This window comes from Mustela lutreola, chromosome 1 (genome assembly GCF_030435805.1).
Source record: "Mustela lutreola isolate mMusLut2 chromosome 1, mMusLut2.pri, whole genome shotgun sequence".
In the NCBI taxonomy this organism is placed as follows: domain Eukaryota; kingdom Metazoa; phylum Chordata; class Mammalia; order Carnivora; family Mustelidae; genus Mustela; species Mustela lutreola.
Window position 1 is genome coordinate 18,027,195 of NC_081290.1, and position 25,217 is coordinate 18,052,411.

The 25,217-nt window shown below is 37.6% G+C and overlaps 1 protein-coding gene across 12 annotated transcripts in view; it reads right to left on the bottom strand.

The window, feature by feature from the left end:
- Positions 1 to 25,217, bottom strand: part of ADGRL3 (adhesion G protein-coupled receptor L3) — an 809,555-nt gene that overhangs the window by 125,682 nt on the left and 658,656 nt on the right. For 10 of the 12 annotated variants that reach the window (XM_059160370.1, XM_059160359.1, XM_059160323.1 and 7 more), the window contains 4 exons: positions 24,527 to 24,829; positions 22,918 to 23,021; positions 13,262 to 13,447; positions 10,214 to 10,252 (listed from right to left, as the gene is read on the bottom strand). In XM_059160370.1, the coding sequence (XP_059016353.1) occupies positions 10,214 to 10,252; positions 13,262 to 13,447; positions 22,918 to 23,021; positions 24,527 to 24,829 (632 nt within the window). The remainder of the gene's footprint in view (positions 1 to 10,213; positions 10,253 to 13,261; positions 13,448 to 22,917; positions 23,022 to 24,526; positions 24,830 to 25,217) is intronic. The other 2 variants (XM_059160378.1, XM_059160333.1) reach the window with 1 other exon arrangement.

The window sequence follows — 25,217 nt, forward strand, 5'->3', positions numbered from 1 at the left end:
ATTAGGCAGCCCATTAGAAAGTTAAGAGCAATTATTTCCTCTTAGTGGATGAATTCATGGTAATAAATTGCTAACATTCTTTTGGAAAACTCTCCAGTGATATAAAATTTTATTTTACTCTTTACTTCTACATCATTTTTTTTTTATGTGTTCTCCCGAATGCAATATTTCTTCATCAATACATGCTGTAATCAGTATGCTGAACATGGCTATTCAATTCTTACATATTATATATGCAATTATGTTTAAATATTTTTTCTTCGTGTGTAAACCTCAAGATATGCAAAGAGAAGTAAGTCTTCTGTTCTCTGCTCCCATTCCCTGCTTTCTGATTATATATATGTGTATGCATGTGTGTGTGTGTGTGTGTGTGTGTGTGTGTGTAATATTATATAACACATAATTACATATATAGTAGCTATTAATTTATAATTTGAAAAAATAAAGCTTTAATTCTTCATTTTTGACTTCTTGATATGAAGATTATCAGTTGAGAATAAAAGAAAATGGAGTGAAAGTTTAAAATCATTACCGAATAGGGCACATTGTACTCTAATCTACGCTTATATATTGATTCAAATGAAAATTTTAAAGGTCAAATGTTAGAGGAGTCTTCAAAACAGTTTTGAACTTGCAGGTTTTTTATTAGAAGTTGAGTGACTGATATTTACACATCTGATCAATAACCCAAGGTTCTTTCTATAATCACTGTCATTTAATATTACTAAACATATAAAAACTACTAATCTCTGAACTCCCTTTTCTATTACAGTGAAGTGTTGGCATTTTCAAATCTTAATTAAAAGTAGATTATATAACACAACTGACCTTAATATAGTGATAAGAGCCTTTAACAGTAGAACAAGATGAACCTTAAATTTCACAGAAAAGATTCTGCCTCTTTAAGAGATCCCTTGTTGCTTAAAAATGTACTGCTTTTAGCAAACTGTAATTTATTGTACTATTTTAAAAATCTCATTTAGGATTAAATGATTGAATGCTGTCAAATAAATCTATATTGTGTTACAGGAATTAAATAGAGCTATAAACTTGACTCAAACTTCTGGCTAACTCAATATTTATTCAACAAATATTAACGAAGTACTTTCAACTGGGATGCTGCGAGAAAGACAGATGTTCTCCGTCCTTAAGAGTAATGACAATATAGCGACGCCAGACTATGAAGCAAGTAGAAACATGGCAAGCGTTCTAATAGTGGAAACACAGTGTTCAAAGCGCTGTATCGAAGAGGCTCCATGAAGTAGAATTCCAAGCTTGAATTCAACATTGGCCAAAGAGGCAAAAGGTAAGGCATGTGCATATAGATGTGGACGGGAAACAGAACAAACACCTCCCAGGAACTGAAAAGGATTCCTATGGCAGGCGGAGCAGAGTGGCAAGATAGTGAGTGAAGACTAGTTTCCAAAGAAGTTTGCAAACCATGTTTGATATGTACGATTCTTCTTAAAAACCATAAGAAGTCACTGAAACACTTAAAGAAGAGGAGTGATATACATTGCAATGGTTAATATGCATGGAATACCGGAGCCCAATAACTGGGTGGTGCAGTCAGTTAAGCACCCGACTCTTGGTTCGGGCTCAGGTCATGACCTCAGGGTTGTGAGATCGAGCCCCACAGCAGGCTCTGCACTGAGATGGAGTCTGCTTAAGATTCTCTCTTCCTTTCCCTCTGCCCCTCCTGCTCGTGCTCCCTCTCTCTCAAATAAATAAATAAATAAACATTTAAAAATATATGGATTGAGTATGTTCTCAACTCTCATCTAAATGCTTTATTCGTCAACTCCTTTAATTTTGACAATAACTAAATGAGGTGGAAATGAATATCCTCATCTTGCAGGGGGAAATCTAAGGAAAAGTGAAGTAACTTGCTAAAGGTTAATTAACTAACTTAGGGCAGAAACAGGATTCAAATCTGTACAGACTCTGGGGATGAAGAAAAGTTGGGATTCCACGGGCAATTTTAAAAATTTGTTGATTAATTAAAGTCAGTTGGTAAGGAAAATAAATGCAGAATTTGAGTGCCGGCAACGAGGTGGCACTCATTTAAATTGGAAATAAAGAGAAGCAAATTTTTGTTCATTAAAAGATAGAGGGTGCCTATTTTGAGTGCAAGGTACTTGAATGGAGTCAATTTAAAAGGTCTACAGAAGGCTGGTAAGGAAAGAAAAACCTTCCCTCTACTCTACCCGCTTAGGGTATATACTGATTTAATGCCAGGACCTGAGAATTAAACCATAAGATAGACAGAAAAAAAAGCATTACACTTTTAATTAATATTTTTATGTGCATATAGGAACTTATAGAGGAAAAACGAAGGCTTGAAGCAGTTAGGACTGCAAGCTTATATAATTTTTTTTAAAGATTTCATTTATTTATTTGACAGAGAGAGAGACCACAAGTAGGCAGAGAGGCAGGCAGAGAGAGAGGAGGAAGCAGGCTCCCTGCTGAACAGAGAGCCTGATGCAGGGATCAATCCCAGGACCCTGGGATCTTGACCTGAGCTGAAGGCAGAGGCTTTAACCCACGGAGCACCCCTTGAAATAACCTTTTTAACAACATGATTGCCCAAGACCATAACTAACAGAATCATCAAAAGAGAATTTTAATTGGTAGTTAGGGTTCAAAAGTAAGCCTATACGGTTTTAAATCTATGGTAGGTTATTATATCAAAACTGGATGAAGATATCAATATGTACCATCACATGAGAAAAAGAAGTATTTTTGGTTGTCTCTAAAAATGTTAGCTGCCCAATAACACTCCCTGACTTAGACACAGAATCACTGGACACTGCCCACCTATGCATCTTCTGGAACATTCTTAAAAGAGATGAATCTTTTAGTTACTCGTCCTTCTCCTTCTTCAGTGTAGAGATTAGCATGAAGAGATGACTGGAGCCTAAGCCACTGTCTCATGTTGAGGATGGAAGTCCTCATGTTAAAGATAATAGAATAGAAAAAAAGAGGAAGCCTTGGTTTCTGAAGTGGAATTTTCATGCTAATCCTGGACTAACTACATTGTCTGCATTTCTTGTTCATGCATGTGAATAAAGCCCTGGTTTTCTTAAGCTACCTAGTTAAGTTTTTGTTACTACTAGCTGTATAAAATTCGTACATTAGATAAAGGAAAATATGAAAATTATAACTCTGTTGGGAGCAGTACTAAAAAAATCATTTGTTTGGTTCCAAGTCATCAGGCAACTGCTTTGCTGCAAATTACACCTTAAAACTTTCATTTCTTTTCTGACCTGCACCAGAAAAGGTAATGATAACTTCAGAAAGTAGGATTTTAAATCCGCAATGCTATTTTTAATATCTTTTTCCTTCTGGTTTGCTTATGTGATCATAAAGATACTAAAGAAACAACAAAGTAAATTGATGTGTATTCTTTCTGTGTTTGCACAGATATAATATCCATTTATATTCCATGTACACAAAAACCTTTCTGCAGGTAAACCCTTCAGAAAGCAAGGATGCATTAGAAATAATTTTAAATTAACAATTTTAAAGTTAGGTAATGACCCAGGCTCTGATTAAAAAATAACAAGCGAGAATGCAGCTTGGTGAAGGGAAGTGAGAGAATATTTTTGCTTTAGATGAAAATATTTTATTTAAAAACAGAAGGTTTGTTTTTTTTTTTTAACCCTCATAAGAATCACTTCCTGAAGCATTCATAAACCATGTATATACAAAGAACGGCTGGAACATTTTGTTTATTTATAGGAAACGTGCAAAATGGAAGAGTTGGAAATGACTCTGGAAAGCAGCCCTCACCGCTTGACCTGACACAGTCACCACAGGAATTCTGAGAGATTCCCAGAATGATGTTCTTTGCACGTCAGAGTAGGATCTCCATCATCAACATCTGCCATCGTCCTGTAGAGGTTTTTTAATTATTAGGGTTCTAATAGGGAACTGACCTGTCCAAGTTAAATGATGACCTGTATAAGTCACCCTGCATATGTGATATACAGTTTTACTGTCTTTTGATTCAATGATGGCTTTATAACAGCATTTCAGGACTACAACTTACCGGACGGAATTCTTAGGACTTCTTTATGTAAAGAAAGCTACTCTGGTTTGGTAGATGGAAGTCACTTTCTTTGATCTCAATGTCTTTTAGCAATAGGTTCGGGGCACCCGAAACACGCAGGGTGCAGATTTATATTTTCTCTCTTACTGACACAAATCAAGTGCAGATTTATCAAGCTGTGAAATATATTAAGTTCACAGGGTTTTAACAAAGGGTTACCAAACCTCAAGAACCTGCTGTGATTCAAACTACTTTCAGATGTCCTTTTAATTATATTAAATGAAAGTTTGGGTTGGCTTTGATGCTTATGGGCAAACATCGAAATCTCTTGAAAGTACTCCCTGTTGCTGCAGTTAATATACTACATTGTATGCACACCACTACCCAATTTATTCTAGCCACTTTAACAAGGATATCCAGCCTGACAGGCCACACAGAATAGTATCACAAGTCAGGCAAAGCACAAATCATTAGAGGACTCCGAAAGTTGTTTGACAAGCACCACGGAGCTCTTTGTCACACAGCCAATTAAGTGACCAAACAAGGAACTTGAAAATACTCATTAATTTCTTCCTCGCAGTATAAATGGAGGTTAGAATCCTTCTTGTCTTATGCACCAAAGGCAGACAAGTAAAACGGGCATAATTCAATTTGCGCTTTGTCCAAGGTGCCAGGAGGAACTTGGGTTCACAGAAAGTCTGCATGAAAGGCCCAAAAATGAAAGGAAGACGTAAACTGTTTTGACAGTGCGTGCCGTAATCTAGCTATGTGGGCTCCGGGATTCTTTTTTTAAATTAAATTTAAATTTACATTTTTAAATTTTTTAAATTAAGCACAAGTTGACATTCCTTCTCATCATTGCAAAGCTGCTTCCGCATCTCTGAGCAGAGCCAGTTGCCCTCTGAATGCACGACTTCCTCGTCTGTGAAACAGGACCCTAGGCGGACCCTCGAAGGCCAGGCTCGGCCGGTCTGCCTTGCTCCTGTAGGCCGCTCTTTGGCCTTTCCTTGCTTTCTCTTCTCCCTGACCCCTTCGAGTGGGATCGTGTCCTGGGGCTCAGGCCTAGATTCTTTTCTCTCCTTTCCCTACGTGCATCCCCCTGTCATCAAGCACATAGGCTGCCAATGCCACTGGGAGTCCACGGTTGCCAAACGACTCTTTCTAGCCTGACCTCTGAGCTGAACTTCATGCTTGTACATCTGACCGCACACGTAACATCTGCATTGCCCGAGGATAGGGATCTCAAAGCGGACATGGCCCAGAGTTGAAGCTCTTGGTGTGCGTGTCCCAACTTGGTCAGAGACAGACCACCCCAATTGTGACTTCATCCTTCTGGTTGCTCCTGTGATACATTTTCTGTCCTGTTTGACTCCCCTTCCTCTGACATGTCACATGGAACCTCTAGCAAGTCCTGTTTGTTACACTTACCAGAAAAAATAAAAAATAAATAAATAAATTCCCGAACCTGAGTATATTATGTCAGCATCTCACACTCCTATTCTGTTTGTCCATTATTGTCCTTGGTCACCCTGGGTTTCAGCCCTTAGTTTTCCTGCAATAACCTACGCTTCACTTTTTTAAAACAGGTTAGTTCATGTCATCACTCTGCTCAGAAACCTAGAGTGGCTTACGGTGTCTCTGGGAATAAACGCCAGAGTCCTTGCAATGCTCTATCAGATCTGGGCCCCTGCCATCCCGCAGATGCATGCCCTGTGACCCTCTTCTCTTTTACAGCACACCAGCTGCACTGGGCTTCTGGAACACCATCACGGGCTTATTTCGACCTCAGGAACTGTCTCTCTACTAGTGTTTTTTTCCTGCCTAGGGGCACACTTCACTCCTTCCTTCTTCAGGGTTTTGCTCAAATATCACCTCAGTGATGCATTTCTTGCTTTCTTTTTCTCAGTATTTATCATAATCTCATAGGCCATATTTTTTGGATACTTATGGTATTATTTATATTCTGTCCCTAGAACCTTTACCCTAGGAGGGAGGGAAGGGTTTGCCTATTATGTACATTGTTGTATTCCCAGTGTTGATAAGGCTATTGGGCCCCTGTGCTCAACTATGAATTCCTGAATGTTCCTGTTGTTAACTACTACGTGGTGTTTTTTTCATAGTTGAAGAGAGATCCTGTTTTTTCAGGCTGATGCCTAGGATAGAGATCTCTAGTGGATAATGAAGGTAAAACAAACAAGCTAAATTAGTAAATAAGCAGTGCAGAAATCACAGTTCCAAACTGAAATAAACAGATGGCTTGTTTCAACTACTTTGTAAGCTTTTTAAAACAATTTTTAAAAAATATTTTTAAAATTTACTGGAGAACGAGAGAGGGGAGGGGCAGAGGGAGAAGCACACTCCCCGCTGAGCCCGGAGCCAGACCCAGGGCTTCATCCCAGGACCCTGAGATTTCGAACTGAGCTGAAAGCAGACGCTGAACCGGCTGAGCCACGCAGGTGCCTCCAGATACTGAGTCAGCTTGAAAGAACACAGACCATGGGCCTCGGAAGAAGAAGGAGAAGAAGAAGGCAGAGGAGGAGAAGGGGAAAGAGGAAGGAATAAGGAGACCAGGGATGTGTGTGTGTGTGTGTGTGTTCATTCATTTGCATCTATTTACCATTTTTTTCTGCTCAGTTCTCAACCTGATGGTGTAGATAATAGCCGATTCCAAAGAATGACTCAAAAGATTCATAGGGGTAACTCTATGTACTTACAGCTTTCATTAAGAAAGGCTGACTACAGACTCTCCAGGGAGCATATGCTGCCTCTGAGATCTAGAGAACAAAAGGAATGGCTGATAAAAATTTAAAAACATACATTTCTTTAATAGGAAAACGTCCTGCTTTTAAAGCCATGAAGAATGAATGCCAGTAATTCTTAATATTTCCTGATAACGAGGAGAACTACTTAAAAAATGAGGGGAAAAAAAGGTAAATCTAAGCTCTGCTAACATTTACAGAACAGGAAAGAGGTTGTTCTTAAGTGGTTTGAGGTCGTGCTCCTCTCCCAGAGTCTCAGGAAAACCATGCATCTCTTTTTGGAGCCATACGACTTTGCACTGGTTCCTGGACTCTGCTCCTGCCCCCTGCCCCCACTCCATGACTGGAGCTAAGGACTGGACAATTCACCTGTACTAGAATGGCTATTATCAAAAAAGACAGAGCATAACACGTGTTACCGAGGAGGGGAAGGAACTAAAACCCTTTGTGCGCTGTTGGTTGGAAATGCAAAATGATGCAGTCACTCTGGAAAATATTTTGATAGAGCTCCTTTAACAGACAGTTACAGTATTTTCTAATTGCTTTTCCCCCCCCTCTGTTAATAAGGTAATTTTTTGATCACAGAGTTCTCTGAAAGACCCTCGAAGCAAATTATGTGTGTATTTGCGCTTCATCCACAGTACAAAAATGATTACTATACAGGCATTTGAACTCAATCTCAAACAAAAAGGAAAGGAAAAAACTAGTTTATACCATCCCTGAAATATAGTAAAATAAATCAATAAACGTAAACCAGAAGATGTATCCCAACTCCTAACTCTAAATAATGAAGTCAGTTCTGTAACAGCGGTATCCTAGGAATGTGGAGCATGAGATTCTGAGCCAGGAAGTCCTAGCTTTGAATTCAGGACCCCCTCAATTTCCATTGTATGATCTTGTGAAAGTCATTTAATTCCCCCAGGCCTCGTTTTCTCTATTTTAAGTTAAAAATAGCATTAATTAGCTCATAGGATTGTTGTGGGTATTAAATAATAATTTATGCAAACTGCCTCCCACGGTGATGGCCACATTATTACTGCCTAATAATTGCATTTATTCTTAATAATAAATCATTGTGGATGTTGGGAAAGCACTGCAGGCACGTTAGAATAGCAGTATTAGTGCCATGGGTGCTCATGTGTGACCTTGGGCCAGTCACCTCATCTCTCCAGCTAACTCAGGTTCCTCTTTCAAGTACCTTCTATTTATACGTGACATCATGGTAGTTATTTAATATACCTATTTAACACAAACCTTACTTGTCTTCTCTGGCATAAAACATAACACTCTCTTCTTAAATGAAAATATTTGTTTTGCTTGACATGGTAATGATTTCCTTTTTTTTTTACTATGACTCATATCAGTTTCTATCTTTTGATAGTAAACTAAGATTTTAGTGTAATCTAAATTAAAACTAAATGAAAAAAATATTGGACCCAATTGTTTGTTTTTTGGTACAATTTTGGAGGTGCAGGCATAATGGGTAATGAGTATTAGGGCATTCACATATTATTTAAAAAATCAAAGCAACCACCTCTTGTTGACCTATATAGATCAGTTAACAATGATCATGGCTAGTAGATGCTGGTCCAGATTTTACTACGCTTCGTTGGTGATAGAAACAAATGTAGGAAAGATGGATCTAGACAATTCATAGAATAGACAGTGTACCTCTAAATCATTAAAAGCAAAGTGAATTTGATGGTCAAAAATCAAACCTCTAAGGATCATTATGTGTACCAATGGAAAGGCCACATTTTTCTTTAGAATCTCATGATTCCTACATAATTATATTTTTTAAAAAATTTAATACATAAAGCACTTCCAGTATATCTTAGACCTATTTCATAAATAGCTGAGAATGTGCTCCAAACATAGAAAACACTAGGGACATTAGGCAAGTCTTTAAAATTCTAATAGACTACAGTTTAAAGTATTACTCACCCTAGAATTTCATAGAGTAATAATCTACATTACAATGAATAGAAGTAATGCCATGTCTTAGTGAGCAGAGCATTTCTGCTTCACAAATATTCTGTTTGTATCTGGTCTTATCAGATGTTTAGTCAATAGCTGAAACATTTATTCACAGACAGTCAATTATAACACCAGGAAATCAGCCATTGAATAAACTGTGCTATTAATTTTCCATCAGAGATTCATGTTTGAATGACCATGCATTTCATTGATTTAAATACCGAAAGGCTAATTATCTCCAAGGCCCCATTAAGGGGATAGCATAGATTGTCATCAAAAACAACACACATATTGCTCAAAAATGATCTTCAGCCTTCATTGTTGAAGAATACTTCAACTTCTGTATCTACTGCACATACCAAGAGGATAGGTTTTCATATACATATATATTTATGTGTATATATATATATACACATAAATATGTAATTCCCAAAGACTTAGGAGAAAACACAACAAAAACAATGGAATGTTTCTTACACTCAAAGATCCATTAATTTATAAAGTAAAATGTATATTATCTAATATCTGATGTAAATTATTCTCCCTCTTCTATTTTTGAAACCCCACGCCCCTCTCTCATTTCTTAGCTCAGGTTGATATTTAAGCCTCAACTGTCTGACTGCCCTTGAGTCTCGTATCTTTTGGGGATTCCTGTACATATGGAATTAAATTTGTTTTCCTCCTGTTAATCTGTCTTATGTCAATTTAATCACTAGACCAGCCAAAGAACTTAGTGGGGAAAAAGGAAAATTTTTTCCACCTTTACACTGCCTTCCTGCATTTCTGCCTTACAAAAATACCTATAAAGGTTGTTTCTGGGATTCTTTTCACACAGAACCCGTAAACACAGGAATGGTTTCTATCCTGCTTAGAAACAAATTGCAACATGTTAACTGGAGAAAAATTACATTTGTATCAGGACTAAAATGTTTACAGTGAGTGGGAAAGTAAGAGAGTCCCAGCATGGGTTGAACATTTTGGTACAGAAGCATGATATTCCAAGTATTCTGGACTATTCTTTGACTTACAGGATTTTCATTCAATGTCATTTCTGAATGATTTGCTATTCACTATTAACTGACCCAATGTATTAACAAAATGTTTTCCTACACACCTCTATGAAGAAATGAGAGATTTACATATTACACCCAACTCACCTTTTAGCTGTGATCAAAACTGTCACATACCAAGTTGCCCCTCCTTGTCGGTCTGTGTTCGTTTTGCATGACAGAGCGTGCGCGCTGCCAGATTTATTTTCAGCACATACCTTTGCAACATGTCTCTCTCTTCCCACCCTCCATGCCCTCCCTGAAATCCCTTTAGCTCAACAGGGTACATTATCATTGATCTATCCAATGCCCATACATGGGACCACCAACAGAGACAATTCAACAACTTAACACATTTATAAAAACGCAGAAAGTACCTGGACATAGGCTCTGCAAGAGCGCTCTCTTTTCTGAAGCTGAATCCATTAAGACAGCAGATTAAACACAGAATAGAAAAAACAAGTTAGTGACAGAAGAAAACAAGAAAAATAAAAGAACACATCTACACAAAACACCTTATTTTGTTGTGCACTACTTTCTAGAAGAGAATGAAAGCTAAAGCAGCAGCAAAATGTGAGCAACGGCTTGAAAACTAGTTGCCAGCACCCTTTCAGAGCAACCCAAGTGAAAACGGATGGTATAAAGTTGTTAATGATGGAGGAAATCGTGGAATAAATTTGGTAGAAATTAGTAAATACCATTATGCTTCAGTCGTTTAAAATGATTCATTGCACATCAGGTTAGTTGTTAATTCATGAGCCACAAATGAAGACATAAGAAGTTAAGTAAACTATATCAAAAATTTGGAACCCACATTGTTTGTGGTTTCAAAATTATATAGATGGTTAATATGCACCACAAACCATATGTTCAAACACAAGAAATTTTGTTTATCGGAAAAATAGAAGTGCCCATTCATTATGATTATTTGGTTCCAAGGGAAAAATACCAACAGATAAGTAACTTCTGATTAGAAGAATGTAATTAATCTTTTGATTTATCACTGCTTTTATGTCTTGAATAATTCCTTTTCACAGTTTTGACCAAAAAAACCCACAAAAAACAACAACAACAAAAATCCTTGTATATTTTAGAAACTTCTTTGGGATAAGAAGCCTGTTTTTGTTAATTTGTTTGCAAACAGCATGATGTTTTTGTGGGCAAAACAACTCATATTCAATCCCAAACATTTTTTTTTCTGACGATAAAATAAATAAGTAATAAGTTTAATTGCCCTGTTTGAATAAATGACACAAAATTTCATGGGTTGTGATTTTCTTCCTCTTCCCTATTTTTTTTTCCTTCAGTAGCCTTGATTGTTGAAGGAGAAAATGACCCAGGTTTAAAGAAGCAGTTACTCTGATGCCTTTTGTATGGCAAATACTCTCCCAACTTTAATTCATGCAGTCTTCAATGAGCCCAGAGCAGTTACTCCTCTAAAGAATTAAGTGAGGAATGAGTGCAAGTAAATTGCCAACGCTGTCATTTGGATCACTGACTCGCATCTTGGTTTTGCAGGACTCTAAACCCTTCAGAATTTCAATGTGGAGTTCAATTGATTTGTACCAAGTTGACTTCTGCAAATCTGATGGGTTATAACTGCTTTAGGAAACAGTGAGAACCGCAGGAAATGAGAGCAAGCCAGGGAGCACATGAATAACCTTTGCCCTCCGATCTCCTTACCCCATCATGCAAATTAACATATGACAAACCACATTATATAAACAATTGAAAAGAGCCAAATGGGAAACAAAGGAAAGCATTAAAAAGCTTCACAAATGGAAAATTTGCCCATTATGTAGTTATTTGATATTCAGAGTAGGCAAGCTGATTAGCTGTAGCCAGTTAGAATGTGACATTAATCACCAGCTTTACCTGATATTATCAGACATCAACACCATTTTTAAATAAAGATACAAAGTATTGCTATCACAAGTTATGCTATGGATATGTAACATTAATAGAAATTATTACTTCCAGTACATTAGGATAACAATAGCTGGCAGCAATATTTGTTAATAGCATCCAGTCAGCCTGGGTAATAACACATTAAAATCACAGCATGTCCAGATTACATAGGCAGCTGTGGATTACATTTTATCAGGGACTTGGTTGTGATTCTGTCAGGGGCATAAGTGACAAAAATAACTCCTTTTACGCTCAGCATGAAAAAAAAAAACTAATAGTAATTTAGATCTACTAGATAAAACTGAATCTGTTTTCTGAGGATGAAATTGCAGGAAAAACCGTATTTGGCAGATAAAATGTCAGGCTTTCCTGCATCAAACCATCATTATTTGAAAAATTTCTTCCTTCTTGCTCAGTGAGACTCTTAGTCTAATGAGACAGGAAAAAAACCTTAACATATTAAAAGACCACTCTCAAAAGTCATTTTTCATTGTAAAGGGGAACATTCATTTAGTGAATTCCTTAGAGGATGTGTCTGTTACTGCCAAATTCTTGCTTTTTAAAGTAGGAGGACTATTATGACATTCAAGGCCTTAAAATTCAGTTTCAGAAACTGGTCACTTCTGCTACACAAATACCTTTCAGGGAACACATGCCAATTGATGTAGCAACCCTAGTATCGTTTCATCGTGGAGTCAATTTGCCATGTGATCTTATAAGGAATAAATTATATTCCTTAAAAATATGAAAATATACTTTACATATTTATGTAAATAAATTGCTTTTATAGTGGGTAGGTTATATACAGTAAACATAAAATGGTTATATATGTTTATATCATATATAAGTATGTATTGTATACTTGTAAGTATAAATAAGAATATAAAAATATATCTTCTCTGAAATTTAAAAATATGAATTATCTTCATTATTTACAATTCAAATTTGCTGCCATACAATTAAACCTATGTTAACATAGTGAAGTAAAATCTAAGTAAACTTAACTATCAAAAGGAAATATAAATTAAAACCTAATTACTTGTCCTATGAGTTTTTAAGGGTAATATTAATTAGATTAAATTATTTCACTTTTAAACATCTTTAATGAATTGCTAATATTCTTTCTCATGGTTGCCATTTTCTAAACTTCTACTTATTGATTAGACATTTATTTTATTATAATTATTTTGATATAAAAGTTCAAAAGGAAAAAAAAGAAACAAAATACATCTAATTTCCTCATATTGACCTCGCCAGAATTTAGGACTCAAAACAGTAAACACCAAAGAAAACAGAATTGTAAATTCAAAAAAATATAAGGACAGAGATTATCCCTTATTGTGTCTTTAGATTAGAGGCCAAATACGGTCACCATTATCATAAAAGAATGAAGCAGATTGAATATAATTAGTGATGCTCTTTAGAATGATCTGATTTTAGAGAAAGAGAAAAATTAACCAGTGCAGTTTCCCTGATTTCACTACAACTTTGAAGATATATATGTGCAAAGTCCCTACCTTGTTCAAGCTCCGGGCGGCACTGTCTTTTCCTCCTGGGGTCAGGTTCCGGAGCTGCACATCCAGGAGGCCCACCAGCTGGTCCATGGCGCGGACGGAGGAGGTGATGTCTCCAGCATTCAGATGATTTCTTGTTTGTTCAGCCAGCTCTCTAGCAATGTTGGCAGCGGTCTCTCCAGATTTCAACTGCAGTTTTGAAAATGGAATAAAAAGGAAAGAAATCTTCGTTAAGTGACTTCATTGGTCTCTGTGAATGATTGATTTTGCATAGGAATTACAATTACCAAGCCAATAGGTATTAAACTCTATCTTCACCTGGAGTATGTTCCCTGAGTTTTCCTATTAATCCATTTTTTTTTTCCTACAATACCTATCTTGAAACTTACAGCTTTAAGAAGCTCCTCCCTGAGGAATCTTACTTCTGAAAATTGTTCGCACCTTAATTATCCACGTGAGTGGTCAAATCTAAGGTTTGCCCTATGATTTTTCTATGAGTTTTTTTTTCCCTCTTAAGATTATTTATTTATTTATTTGACAGCTAGAGATCACAAGTAGGCAGAGGGGCAGGCAGAGAAAGGGGTGGGCAGGCCCCCTGCTGAGCAGGGAGCCCAATGCAGGGCTCTATCCCAGGACCCTGGGATCATGTCCTGAGCAGAAGGCAGAGGCTTTAACCCACTGAGCCACCCAGGCACCCCTCTCTGTGAGTTTTTAAATCCAATATTGGTGAATTTGTGTTGTGACTCTGCAGCTATATTCTAAGTTCTCAGAGGCAAGCACAGATTTTCCATTGTGCTTAAATTAGTATTTAGTACGCAAAGGACACTAACTGACTGCTAAGCTCTGTGAAAATTTTACCCTAAATACAATCCCTGGTTTTCAAAGGGTCTTCATTTCCTTATTAACCAAGTAAGAGAGTTTGATCCCACTGAACTAGGTAGCAAATAATTGCTGTTTCTAGCATCTTCCATTTTAGTAGCTACATGCTGATTTTTCAAGTATGCTCTATAAGAACATATCAAATTGGGGTGCCTGGGTGCCTCAGTCGTTAGGCGTCTGCCTTCTGCTCAGGCCATGGTCCCAGAGTCCTGAGATGGAGCCCTGCATTGGGCTGCCTCCTCCATGGGAAGCCTGCTTCTCCCTCTCTCACTTCCCCTGCTGTGTTTCCTTCTCTGGCTGTGTTTCTCTCTGTCAAATAAATACATAAAATCTTAAAAAAAAAAAAAAAAAAAAATATATATATATATATATATATATATATATATATATATATATCAAATTGTCAACACTCCAAAGATTTAGAAAAGACAAAGACTAATAATAGCCCATGCTCATGTGAATAAATTTGACAGCTTTGGGTAATAAGAGAATAGGGATATTTTTCCCTATAATAATGTAAATATATAACAGTGTTATCTTTAGGAAATTTTTTTTCCTTCCTTTTTATTTTTCTTTTTTTAAAGCACAGTCCAATATAAAATTTAGGGTCAAACAGAGAAAAGTTCGCTATCTTCCTAACATGTTGGAGCATGACTAAGACTCTTAGTCACAAAGGTTATCAGTATCTTCTAACGGATACTTAATACATGTTTTTAGTGAAATTGAATGCTAAAGAAACAAATAAATAAATTAGGGCTATCAGAAAGCTAAATCATTAATAATCTCATCCTCAAGTATACAGAAAATCCAAAATAAGAGCAAAAAAAAATTTTAGTAAGAAAATGTTGGCAAGGATTTGTGGAAATGTCTATCACCGTCAGAAACTACTAACAGGCGTATACCTGTATAACCCTCTGGAACAAATTATGAGTGTCCATTAAATTTTGAAATGTGAAGACTATAAAATTGAGTGGTTTTTGTTATCAATTTCAACCATAAGAAATAAAATAATCTCAGAGATGTAAAAAAGAAATGTTCAAACATGTTCATTCTAGCTTGGTTATAATAGAAAACAAAATGGATTATGAATTAAAGAAAACTTCTCATATATATACATACCATGGAATATTGTACAACAGCTTAAATGTATAAAGGAGATCAATTGTTAACATCGATTTTCAACATGCTCTGTTGAGTCAAAATAAATGCAAGTATAAAAATTATATATGCTCATATCTATTGGCATGGTATTCATGAAATAAAAATGCAAAGCAATAGGAGCATATGAAAAAGAAGTACAATACATAAAGCATGATATTTTATGTGTTTATTTTATATATATTTAAGCACACAGAACGAACTTTGAAAGATGGGAATCAAAGGAAAACTCTTTACTATAATGTTTAGATACTACAAGAAGAATATATTAAAGTATTTACTATATAATCAGTACTTTTCAGAAATCCTTAGAATAGAAAACACTCGCACTAACTTTAATAAATTTGTAAAATATGGTCAAGGACTACATACCTAAGATACCTAAAAACCAAATGGAATACATTATAGGGTTCAAGGATAAGTACGTAACAAAGTCAATGTAGATCAAAAGAGCATTCATGGTCCACTGACAGGTCAGGAGTACTTTTTTTTTTTTTAAAGGGGTGCTATGGAAAAGCACACCTTTTTTTTTTTCTTTTTTTAAGATTTTATTTATTTATTTGAGAGAGAGAGAGAATGATAGAGAAAGAGCATGAGAAGGGGGAAGGTCAGAGGGAGAAGCAGACTCCATGCCAAGCAGGGAGCTTGTTGCGGGACTCAATCCTGGGACTCCAGGATCACGACCTGAACCGAAGGCATTTGCTTAACCAACTGAGCCATCTAGATGCCCTCATGAAAGTACTTTTAAGTGGTCCCCAAGCGAGAAACACAAATGTGATTATAACCCATACATTTTAATTTTACATACAGTTTAAGACTGCTTACTGGCCATCTAATAACCAGTGAATGATTTATAAAATTTGGTAATCATTAATTAAATCAGTGAGATGCTAGTATTCACTAAGTATTCAAATTCAGTACTCCATTCAGTAACTCTAAACACATGATAGAAGTGCTTGGTAAGTTTGAAAACCTCTTCCCTGTGTGTATGAATATTCATTAGCTGGAATCCCTACAATTTCTTTTAATCAATTCATGATTTTAGTGTGCTGGCATTTGTTGTAGTTTCCATCTATGCTATTTTTTTTTTTAAAGATTATTTATTTATTTATTTATTTGATAGAGAGAGAGAGACACAGCAAGAGAGGGGACACAAGCAGGGTAAGTGGGAGAGGGAGAAGCAAGCTTCCCGAGGAGCAGGGAGCTTGAATGTGGGACTCGTCCCGGGACTCCAGGATCATGACCTAAGCCGAAGGCAGACGCTTAATGACTGAGCCACCCAGGAGCCCTCCATCTATGTTATTCTTATAATAATGAATATATTTATAGAATTTTATGGTTTTACTCTGTTAATCATTGTTCTGTATAATTGTTCTATAACCTTTGTTTTGTTGTTATATTGTTTTTTACTATGTCTTTATTACCATGTATTTTTTCTTTACTTTTTAAAAATTTTTTTTAAAAGATTTTATTTATTTATTATTTATTTTTAAAAAGATTTTATTTATTTATTTGACAGACAGAGATCACAAGTAGGCAGAGAGGCAGGCAGAGAGAGAGAGGGAAGCAGGCTCCCTGCTGAGCAGAGAGCCTGATGCAGGGCTCAATCCCAGGACCCTGGGATCATAACCTGAGCAGAGGCCAGAGGCTTTAACCCACTGAGCCCCCCAGGTGCCCCAAAAGATTTTATTTATTTTACAGAGCGAAAGCAAAAGAGCACGAGCAGGTGGAGCGGCAGAGATGCCTGGTGGGGCCCAATCCCAGGATCCTGGAATTATGACCTGAGCCAAAGGCAGAAGCTTAACCAACTGAACCACCCAGGTGCCCTTAACAAGTGAATTTCTAATAGCACTGGGCTAAAGTCTGAGGCTCCAATACTGAATAAAAAGGTTCCCCCCCCACAAAAAAAAGGAGCTTGCATACTAGCAATAGAAAGGGTTTTTAATAAATTAACTAAAGAATTATTTAATTTTAATTTTGTTGAGTGCAATACAGAACCCAAGTTTAAGGGCATTTTACCCTAGTGTCTGAAGTTAGGGAGTAATTTAAGAAAGGGTTTTCCAGGGAATAATGTTGACTATGAAATGGAATGGAAAGGGAATTGGGTTGGGAGGTAGGGGAAGCCCCTAGGCAGAGAGGACACTTTTAGGAGGGAGGGGCACAGGTCCTAGAGGAACTGCACAAAGGGGCCTTTAAGTGGGATTTAGGCTGCTGGAGAGGTGAGTAAGGGGCAGATTAAGCAGTCCCCTTCAGAAGTCATGATGAAGATTTTGGGAATGAGCTAAGAGCAAGGGAAGGTGCTAAGAGCCCAAACAGGAGTGGTCTAATCAGAGTTGTATTTGAAATCAACTCAGGAGAACGGACTGGAAAGTTCCAGAGGATGAAAGGGACCTTGCCAAGAGACTCCAGCAGCAGAAGCTGTGTTGGATTAGGGTAGCAGCGGTGAAAAGTGGCCTGATTTGGGAGAGGTTTGTAAGTACAGTGACATAGACAGGCCTACTGTCTGATTGGCTATGGGAGGGGAATGAAAGAGAGGGACTCCAAGGTGGTAGGACCATTAACTGTTTCTCCAACAGCCATTGCGACCTCAGTATTCCTAGCTCAAAGTTTGCCTTTCCAGACCAGGCTTTCTCTGACCGTATTTTTTCCAGTGGCATCCAGAGGCTACTCTATTGCCTTTCTAATTGCTCTTTTCTCTCACCACAGCAGTCAGAGCACCATTATCTTACTTCTACACAACAGATACACTTGAATCTGTGTTGAAATAATGTTACTCTGCATATCCTCGCTTACAGACCTAATGAACATGTCTGTTCTTTAACATTTCTTGCACTAAATTCGACTAACCTTCTTTCTTAGAAATAAGCACATGCACACTGAGAAATTGTATGAGTTCTATGAGGATTAGTAAATTAATGCCTGTATTGAAATGGCAGGATTATTTCCAGGACTTGAAGGGGAGGGAGGAGAACCCTGTAGCTTTAAAGATAATAATTATGACAGAGATGGATACTATTTACATTTCAAATTTTGACACATGTGAAAACAATTTTCTCTGAAATGTTTTGACATTGTATGAGATTATTGCATCAAACATTAATTGGGTGCCAAAACAATTCATGAAGGAGTTTTTCATAGTGTTTAAGTATATAGCTATCATTTCTTTGAAAGATCTACTTATGTTATTTTGCTATAAATCAGAGTCAAGAAGGAATATAAACAATTAAATGGTTCTATCTCGCAATTGAAAGTCAGTTAAATAAGCCTGAAGTCCTAGAAAGCCTACCAATCTCTGAAAAATTAAGAAGCAATTTGCTTTCATTCCATATTAGCTCTGCAGAGATTAAAAGAAGGGAGAAATTAAAACTTGGGTGATAAGATTCAACCTAGTCTTCCCTAGAAGAAAATGGGTTTATTTTATACTGTAAAATCCCAACAATTCTGGATCTTTGGAAAAGCAGGAAAAACTCTACTTATCTCAAAATCGGTCAGTAGCTTGTGAACAAACAAAAGACAAGACTCTTCAGTTTGCTAGAAATAGAAAGACTGTTTTCCAGTGACAGTTCACGCATTTCTTTTCCATATAACAGTTGAACCAGGTAATGAAGTAGGAAGCATAACTCACTTCATATGCAAAGAAATACGGAAGCTATTCAAAACTGTAATTTCAAAGATTTTTAAATTGCAGAAGACAGGAGGGATTTTAAAGTGCAATAAGCTCTTTAAAGGTCTGCAGCATAGAAAATATAAACTCCCCTTTGAAAATCTGGTGTAATCTGAGATCAAGCCGAAGCTGGAGACTATATTTTAGTAAGCAGTAATTAAGGTGAGAAAAGAGGATATTTTGCTGCATATGATTGAGGAGCCCAAGCTCTACACTAAATTCGCTGGCTTTTTCAAGAAGACCAATCTGTCTCTCTACGCATCCATTTATCTTTGAACCTGCCTTTCCTTCTAACCATCCATGCATCCATCCACCCAAACATCCACACACCCATCCTTCCATGCAAATACCTACCAATTTTTCTCTCTACCTCCTCCCTCTCTATTACTGGGGCAAAGGCCCCTTTGTGTATAACTTTTGCCTTTTTCTTTCTGCACAAATTATGCTTTTTATTAAATCTCATCCTTATCAAACTATTCTGGCTAGTTTGTAATAAATTTCTTCGTGAAATTCTGACTGTAGAGGCTTACATTGTCTCTAATAAAATGTAACCCGCTCTTCATCACCACCCAAAATTTAATCTATAATTTCACCAGTATGTAAGTGGCCTGCATTCATTTGGGAATCAGAAGCCATCAAGATGCTGTGACGGTTTTCTTCCTCCTGGCCCGACGGTAGGGGTGGGAGTAGGGAAGCAGTACCCGTTTCTTATTAACAAACAGGAAAATGTGATTTGCTTCTTCAAATGTCATCCTGATCCATTTATTTGTGTATACTTGCTGTCTATTGGGGCCAAACACACAGTGGGTGGACAGTATTATTGATAATGAAAAGAATGACCCTCCCCACGGTATATTGATGCAGAGACTGTGACCAGGGATATTCTTTCCTCGAAAGCCCTCAGCAATTCCCCAGAAAAACTGTGAAGTCATAAAGAAGGCACGTCGCATTCCAGGATGCGGTCACTCGTTGAACTCTTGAGGAGGGGAAATTTCGGAATACACCATTTACAGAAAATCACTCCCTCCTCTCTTTTCTCACCTATGCTTTCAGAGGGCGTAAAAAGTGTTCTTTCATTTTAAAATTTTAAGTTCACAGGACGATGGAAGGGGAAAGACGGAAGGAATGAATCATGAAAAAGAGCCATTTTACTTTAATTTTTCAATGTGACCATAAACGGTCTCTCAGAAAAAGAGGGGAAGTTCAGAGCAGAGCAGAGGGGCTGGGGCATGGAGAAGGAAGAAGGGGTCGTGGCAGCGCCAGGAGAAAGGAAACCAGGATGGCCAAAGGAGGAGGCATGAGAGAAGGGAGTGCAAAGCTGAGAATGCTACTTGCCAGTTCTTGGTTCAAGGCCACTTCCCTCCTCCATCCTGCTCTCTGCTCTACATGGTGAACCTGGGATGTTATTCTGAGCCCCCCGCTCCCCCCCCACTTCTCTGGCTTCCTCGGTGTTTTTTCAATGGAGAGGGTGTGGGGGGAGAGTGAAGTCAGGGTATTTAATCCTTTACAGCTCTGTGAAAAGTTGCCTGAGGCTAGGCTGAGTCTCTCCTGGGTAGGTCAACTTTCTTCTCAAAGACACCCCCTTCCAATTCTAAGTCACTCCTTTGATCCAGCAACCACAGGCCTGGGCTTGGGAACAGTTTCACCTCGGTTACTGGCCCTGGCTTCCTGCTCAATCCCTCCCAGCTCAGCTTTGCTCCACCAAGAACACTGTAAACAAACCCTTTTCTTCGAATGTTCCATCCGTTTATCGTTGGCACTCTGGTACTGACAGAGGAAATGGGCAAAGGTATGGATTCTACGGAAGATGCTTTGGAGAGAAGGGAGAGAGTTTGGAAAAATCGTTCTGGGAATACCGCATACAAATGCTCTCTTGGAGATTTACAATGTTACTATTTCAAGGTTTGGGAGTTTTGCGGTAAAGAAACCTATTCAACTACCATTCCTAGTCAATGAATAGCATCAGTATTGGTGGTGTGAAGGACGCACCAGGTAGGTGACAGCGTGAACAAAAGTAAAGCGAGACTAGGCAAGGAAGTAAAAAGTCAGTCCGTCAAAATCTGGGCACAGTTTCACCAGTCTTGTGGCCACGCACGATGTCTTGATAAAGGTAGACCTAAAGGTAGACCCAGCCAAAACCCCAGCTCCAACACTGACCTTGGGCTAGTTAAATAATCTCATTCAGGGTGCTCTAAAGCCTCCTATTATAATTTTGAAGATTTTATAAACTTATAAGAAATGAAACTAAGGCATTATTATACATTCCAATTGCCTAAATGCTATAATCTTAAAATAATTATAATATTACATAATTTCACAGACACTATAGGATTAAACAAAAATGCTCTGGAATAATGGAACGTATTTGTTATATTAAAAAAAAAAAACAACAACACCCATCCATCAATCAAATGGGCAACAGCTGTCTGGTCTTTGCAAAGAATTATCTCTTTTGTCATAAGATTAGGAGGTCTGCAGAGGAAAGAAAAAGAATTAAGTATCATTATCAGTTAAAGTCACCCAGTAATTCCTGCAATAAAATAGCCTAACTATATTCAGGAATTATCATGAAAACATTCAGCTTTCTAGGTGAATTATTACTGAATTAATATTACCCCCTGGGCTAAGTATGCAGGGAATATTTTTTAAAAGTTGCTAATGTAAGAAGATACGCCATTGATCTCTTAATCTGATCACAACCAGTAAGAGTTATTTGCCCTGGGGTTTGAGCTACATTGTAATAAAATCAAAGGACATAAAAACTGTGGCAGGAACAGTGCTGAAATTGGAGAAGCTTCATTATGAATAGCAACAAGTATAGAGATGCATATGTAAAAGGGTAACTAGAGTCAATATAACCACTGTTCTTCCATGATTTAGGGTAAATAGATGGTTATGGCTCATCTGCTAAATGATCTACTGGGTAGATATTTATGGATTATTATACAGTATATTATTGAGGATCAGCCCGGTTAAAAACAAATAGAGAAAAGAGCAAATGGCACAGACAGGCTTTTAGTAAGGCCATCATTTGTAATATTTCTCAGGAAAAATCTCTTTCCGAAATTCCTCAGCCTAGCTAATGTGCCATAGAAGGACACTTCATTTTAGGAGTGCATAAATCCACACAAATTGCTATAATAAGGATTCATCCCATAGCCCTTTTGGCGTAAATGCACATCTGGTCTCTGTTTGTAATGAAATCAATTCAAAGCCCCACAGTGCATTAATAATAAAAATGCTCAACATATTGCAACCAAATAAGCCCTGAAAATTTGAGTCTGCAAGATTCTGTCACACATATGTATAGTTTTAACACTGATAAATGATTAGATTACAGAACATATATCAAATAGTCTAAGATTCCAAAGGTAGACTTTTTCTGCTAATTATTATTTCTAAAGGAAAATCCATGTGCATGTATGCTAGAAGCTCTTGCTAGTTTGATTTATAATGGCTCTTGGACTTTCATATCTGGAGTTAACAATATCATAAAAATTTTATTAATAATAAAATTATTATAAGCAATACTGCTTAGCTTGAGGAAGTTCACAGATTTTCCCTTTAAGAACAACAAAATTCTAAATTAGCATATAGCATATCAAAGGTTGTCACTAAATCTTAAAGAGAATTAAAAAGAGAGAGTCTTTCTACATTAATTAAAAAAAAATTTTAAGGGCGCCTGGGTGGCTCAGTGGGTTAGGCCGCTGCCTTCGGCTCGGGTCATGATCTCGGGGTCCTGGGATCGAGTCCCGCATCGGGCTCTCTGCTCAGCGGGGAGCCTGCTTCCCTCTCTCTCTCTCTGCCTGCCTCTCCATCTACTTGTGATTTCTCTCTGTCAATAAATAAATAAATAAAATCTTAAAAAAAAAATTAACTGTTTTATTTGCCAACAGCTATAATCCATAACAGAAAATCTAGGTTTGGGAAAGCCTTCCTGATCAGTCACTTAATTTACCTTTTGTGTTATATGGTTGACCCAAGGAGAAGAGCAGTTGCTAAGATCTGGTCCTTGGGGATCCCAGATTCCATCAGGAGCCAGGCAGAGATAAGTGGATACTCCTAAAATAATGAGAAAAATAGGTCTGCTTTAAAAATTCAAACCATCTTTCTTACAAAGACTTTATATCCTTGTTATGTTTAAATATGAACAAAGACAAAATTGAAATCATTAAACTACGATGATGTTTATTAAAACACCACACAACAGCGTCTGGCAAACAACAGACATTGGAGAAATGCAACAGAACAAACAAAATCATTCAGTATTTTTAAAGCACTTGCTGGCAACTACACCAGGTACAGAAAACAATTGCATAAATTCCAGAGATGCGGTATCTGGCTCTATGGGGCCGGTTGTGTGAGTTTTCAGAGGCAAGGCAGCAGCTGAGTCTTAAAGGAATCAAGTTTGCAGGTTTTCCGGGAAAACAAGGTAGGAAAGGGCATTCTAGGTGCAGAAAAAAAAATATGTTGTCCTTGGGAAACTTCGAATGTTTTAAATTGAGGTCTACTGTATAGGAGAGTTGTGTTTAATGGACTTGGAAAGGCAGGCAAAGTCAGATCATAAACTCCCTTGTCTGCCACCTGTGGGTTCTGGAAAAAAATCAATGAACATTAAGCAGAGGAGAGAAATGAGCTGATTAAGGTTTTAGAAAGATAACTGTGGCAGCAGCATGGAGGGTGAATCTGAGGGGAGATGTGAAGCTTTGGGGGAAGCTATTACAATAATTCAAGTGACAGCCTGTGTGTGTCTGAACAGGACTGCCTCGAGGGGACAGAGAAAAGGTGAAAAAGAAGGTTGTAGCATAGGGACGTTCACCTGGGAGGGCTCCAGAAGGTTTGGTTTCCATTAAAGCTCTCTCCCAACAATAATGACATATTTCTGTAGTGCTGCTCTGTAGCTTTCAAAAAAAGTATTTCACTCACCTACACAACAAACATCTGAAGTGGGGGTGGGAGTGTTATCATTTCTCTCTTAGAAATGAAGGAACTGAGGCCCAGAATGAAGGGGACAGTGCTAAGAGATAAGGCTTCAAACTGTTGGAATCAAACCGATTTCAGCACCACAGAAAACTTTAGAACTAAGCATTGCACCCTTTCATAAAGGGAAGAAAGATTTCAGAATATTTTTAAACATGTTGCTGAAAAAAGAAATTAAATGTGCACTTTCATAAAAGCCAATATTCTTTTTGGTCTTTCTACCACTTCACATACTACCGGATTCAGAATAGGTCCACATGGGAACTGTTCTAAGACAAACCTATTTAAAGTAACCAAATCAATAACACCCAAAGACATAATGCTGATTGCCTGTATAGTGACATCTATAGTACATTTGATTTACATATTTTATGGGATAAGGCAAATTTTATTTAGTGTACCAAATAGAAGTTTTATGAAGATAAGTATAGTAACAATAAGAAAACTAGGTTATTTCTGGTTTCAATCAAGTGAAGTTGCAAAAATATGCAGTAACAAACAAACAAAAAACTAAAGGAAAAAAACTGCAAGAAAAGGAAGCTAACCTAACAGAAGACCTTCAGCTTAGCTCTGCAAAACGGACTTACCAATCGTTCCTGCAGGGCAAGGCTGCTTGGCCATCTGTCCTTGACGGGTCTTAAACCACATGATTTCTCGAGCTTCCACGGCCTCACAGCTCTCTTCCAGAGCTGGGATTTGGGACGAGGCTGATGGCAGATGTGTGGTCATGTCATCAAGCACCTCCACAGCTGGAGATGGGGTGCTGGTACTCCGGTTTCGTCTTCCAGACACGGATGGGGTGGTACTCCTGCCTGGACTCCAAGTTGTGGTACGCAGGGTGGTGCTGGTGGTGGTGCTTCCCATGCCAAGAGGTCCTGTGGTAGACATTTCTGAAATAAAATTCAAAAGAAAACACCCACATTGCTTGTCATCACCTCAAGGTGTCCTAATACTTTAGAAACCATTTTTATTTGACAGTTCAAAGAGCCTTCAACATGGAAAAAAATAAGCAGGCCCCAAGATATCCGAATGCCACCTCCGTGTCATGGTAGCCAACTGACCAAGGCCAAATATTGGCTTGTTCATGGTTCTGTTCAACTCAAATCACAGAAAACAAAATTATAGCACAGCCCAACTCTTCAGTAAGCTTCCTCATGCGTCAGGCCTTCTTAACAGTAAGAGGACTGATACCTGGAACCCTCACTTTGAATATTCAAACTTCTGTAGACTGGGAGAGTGCTAATGTATCAGTATTTTCACATTAAGTATCACATGGAT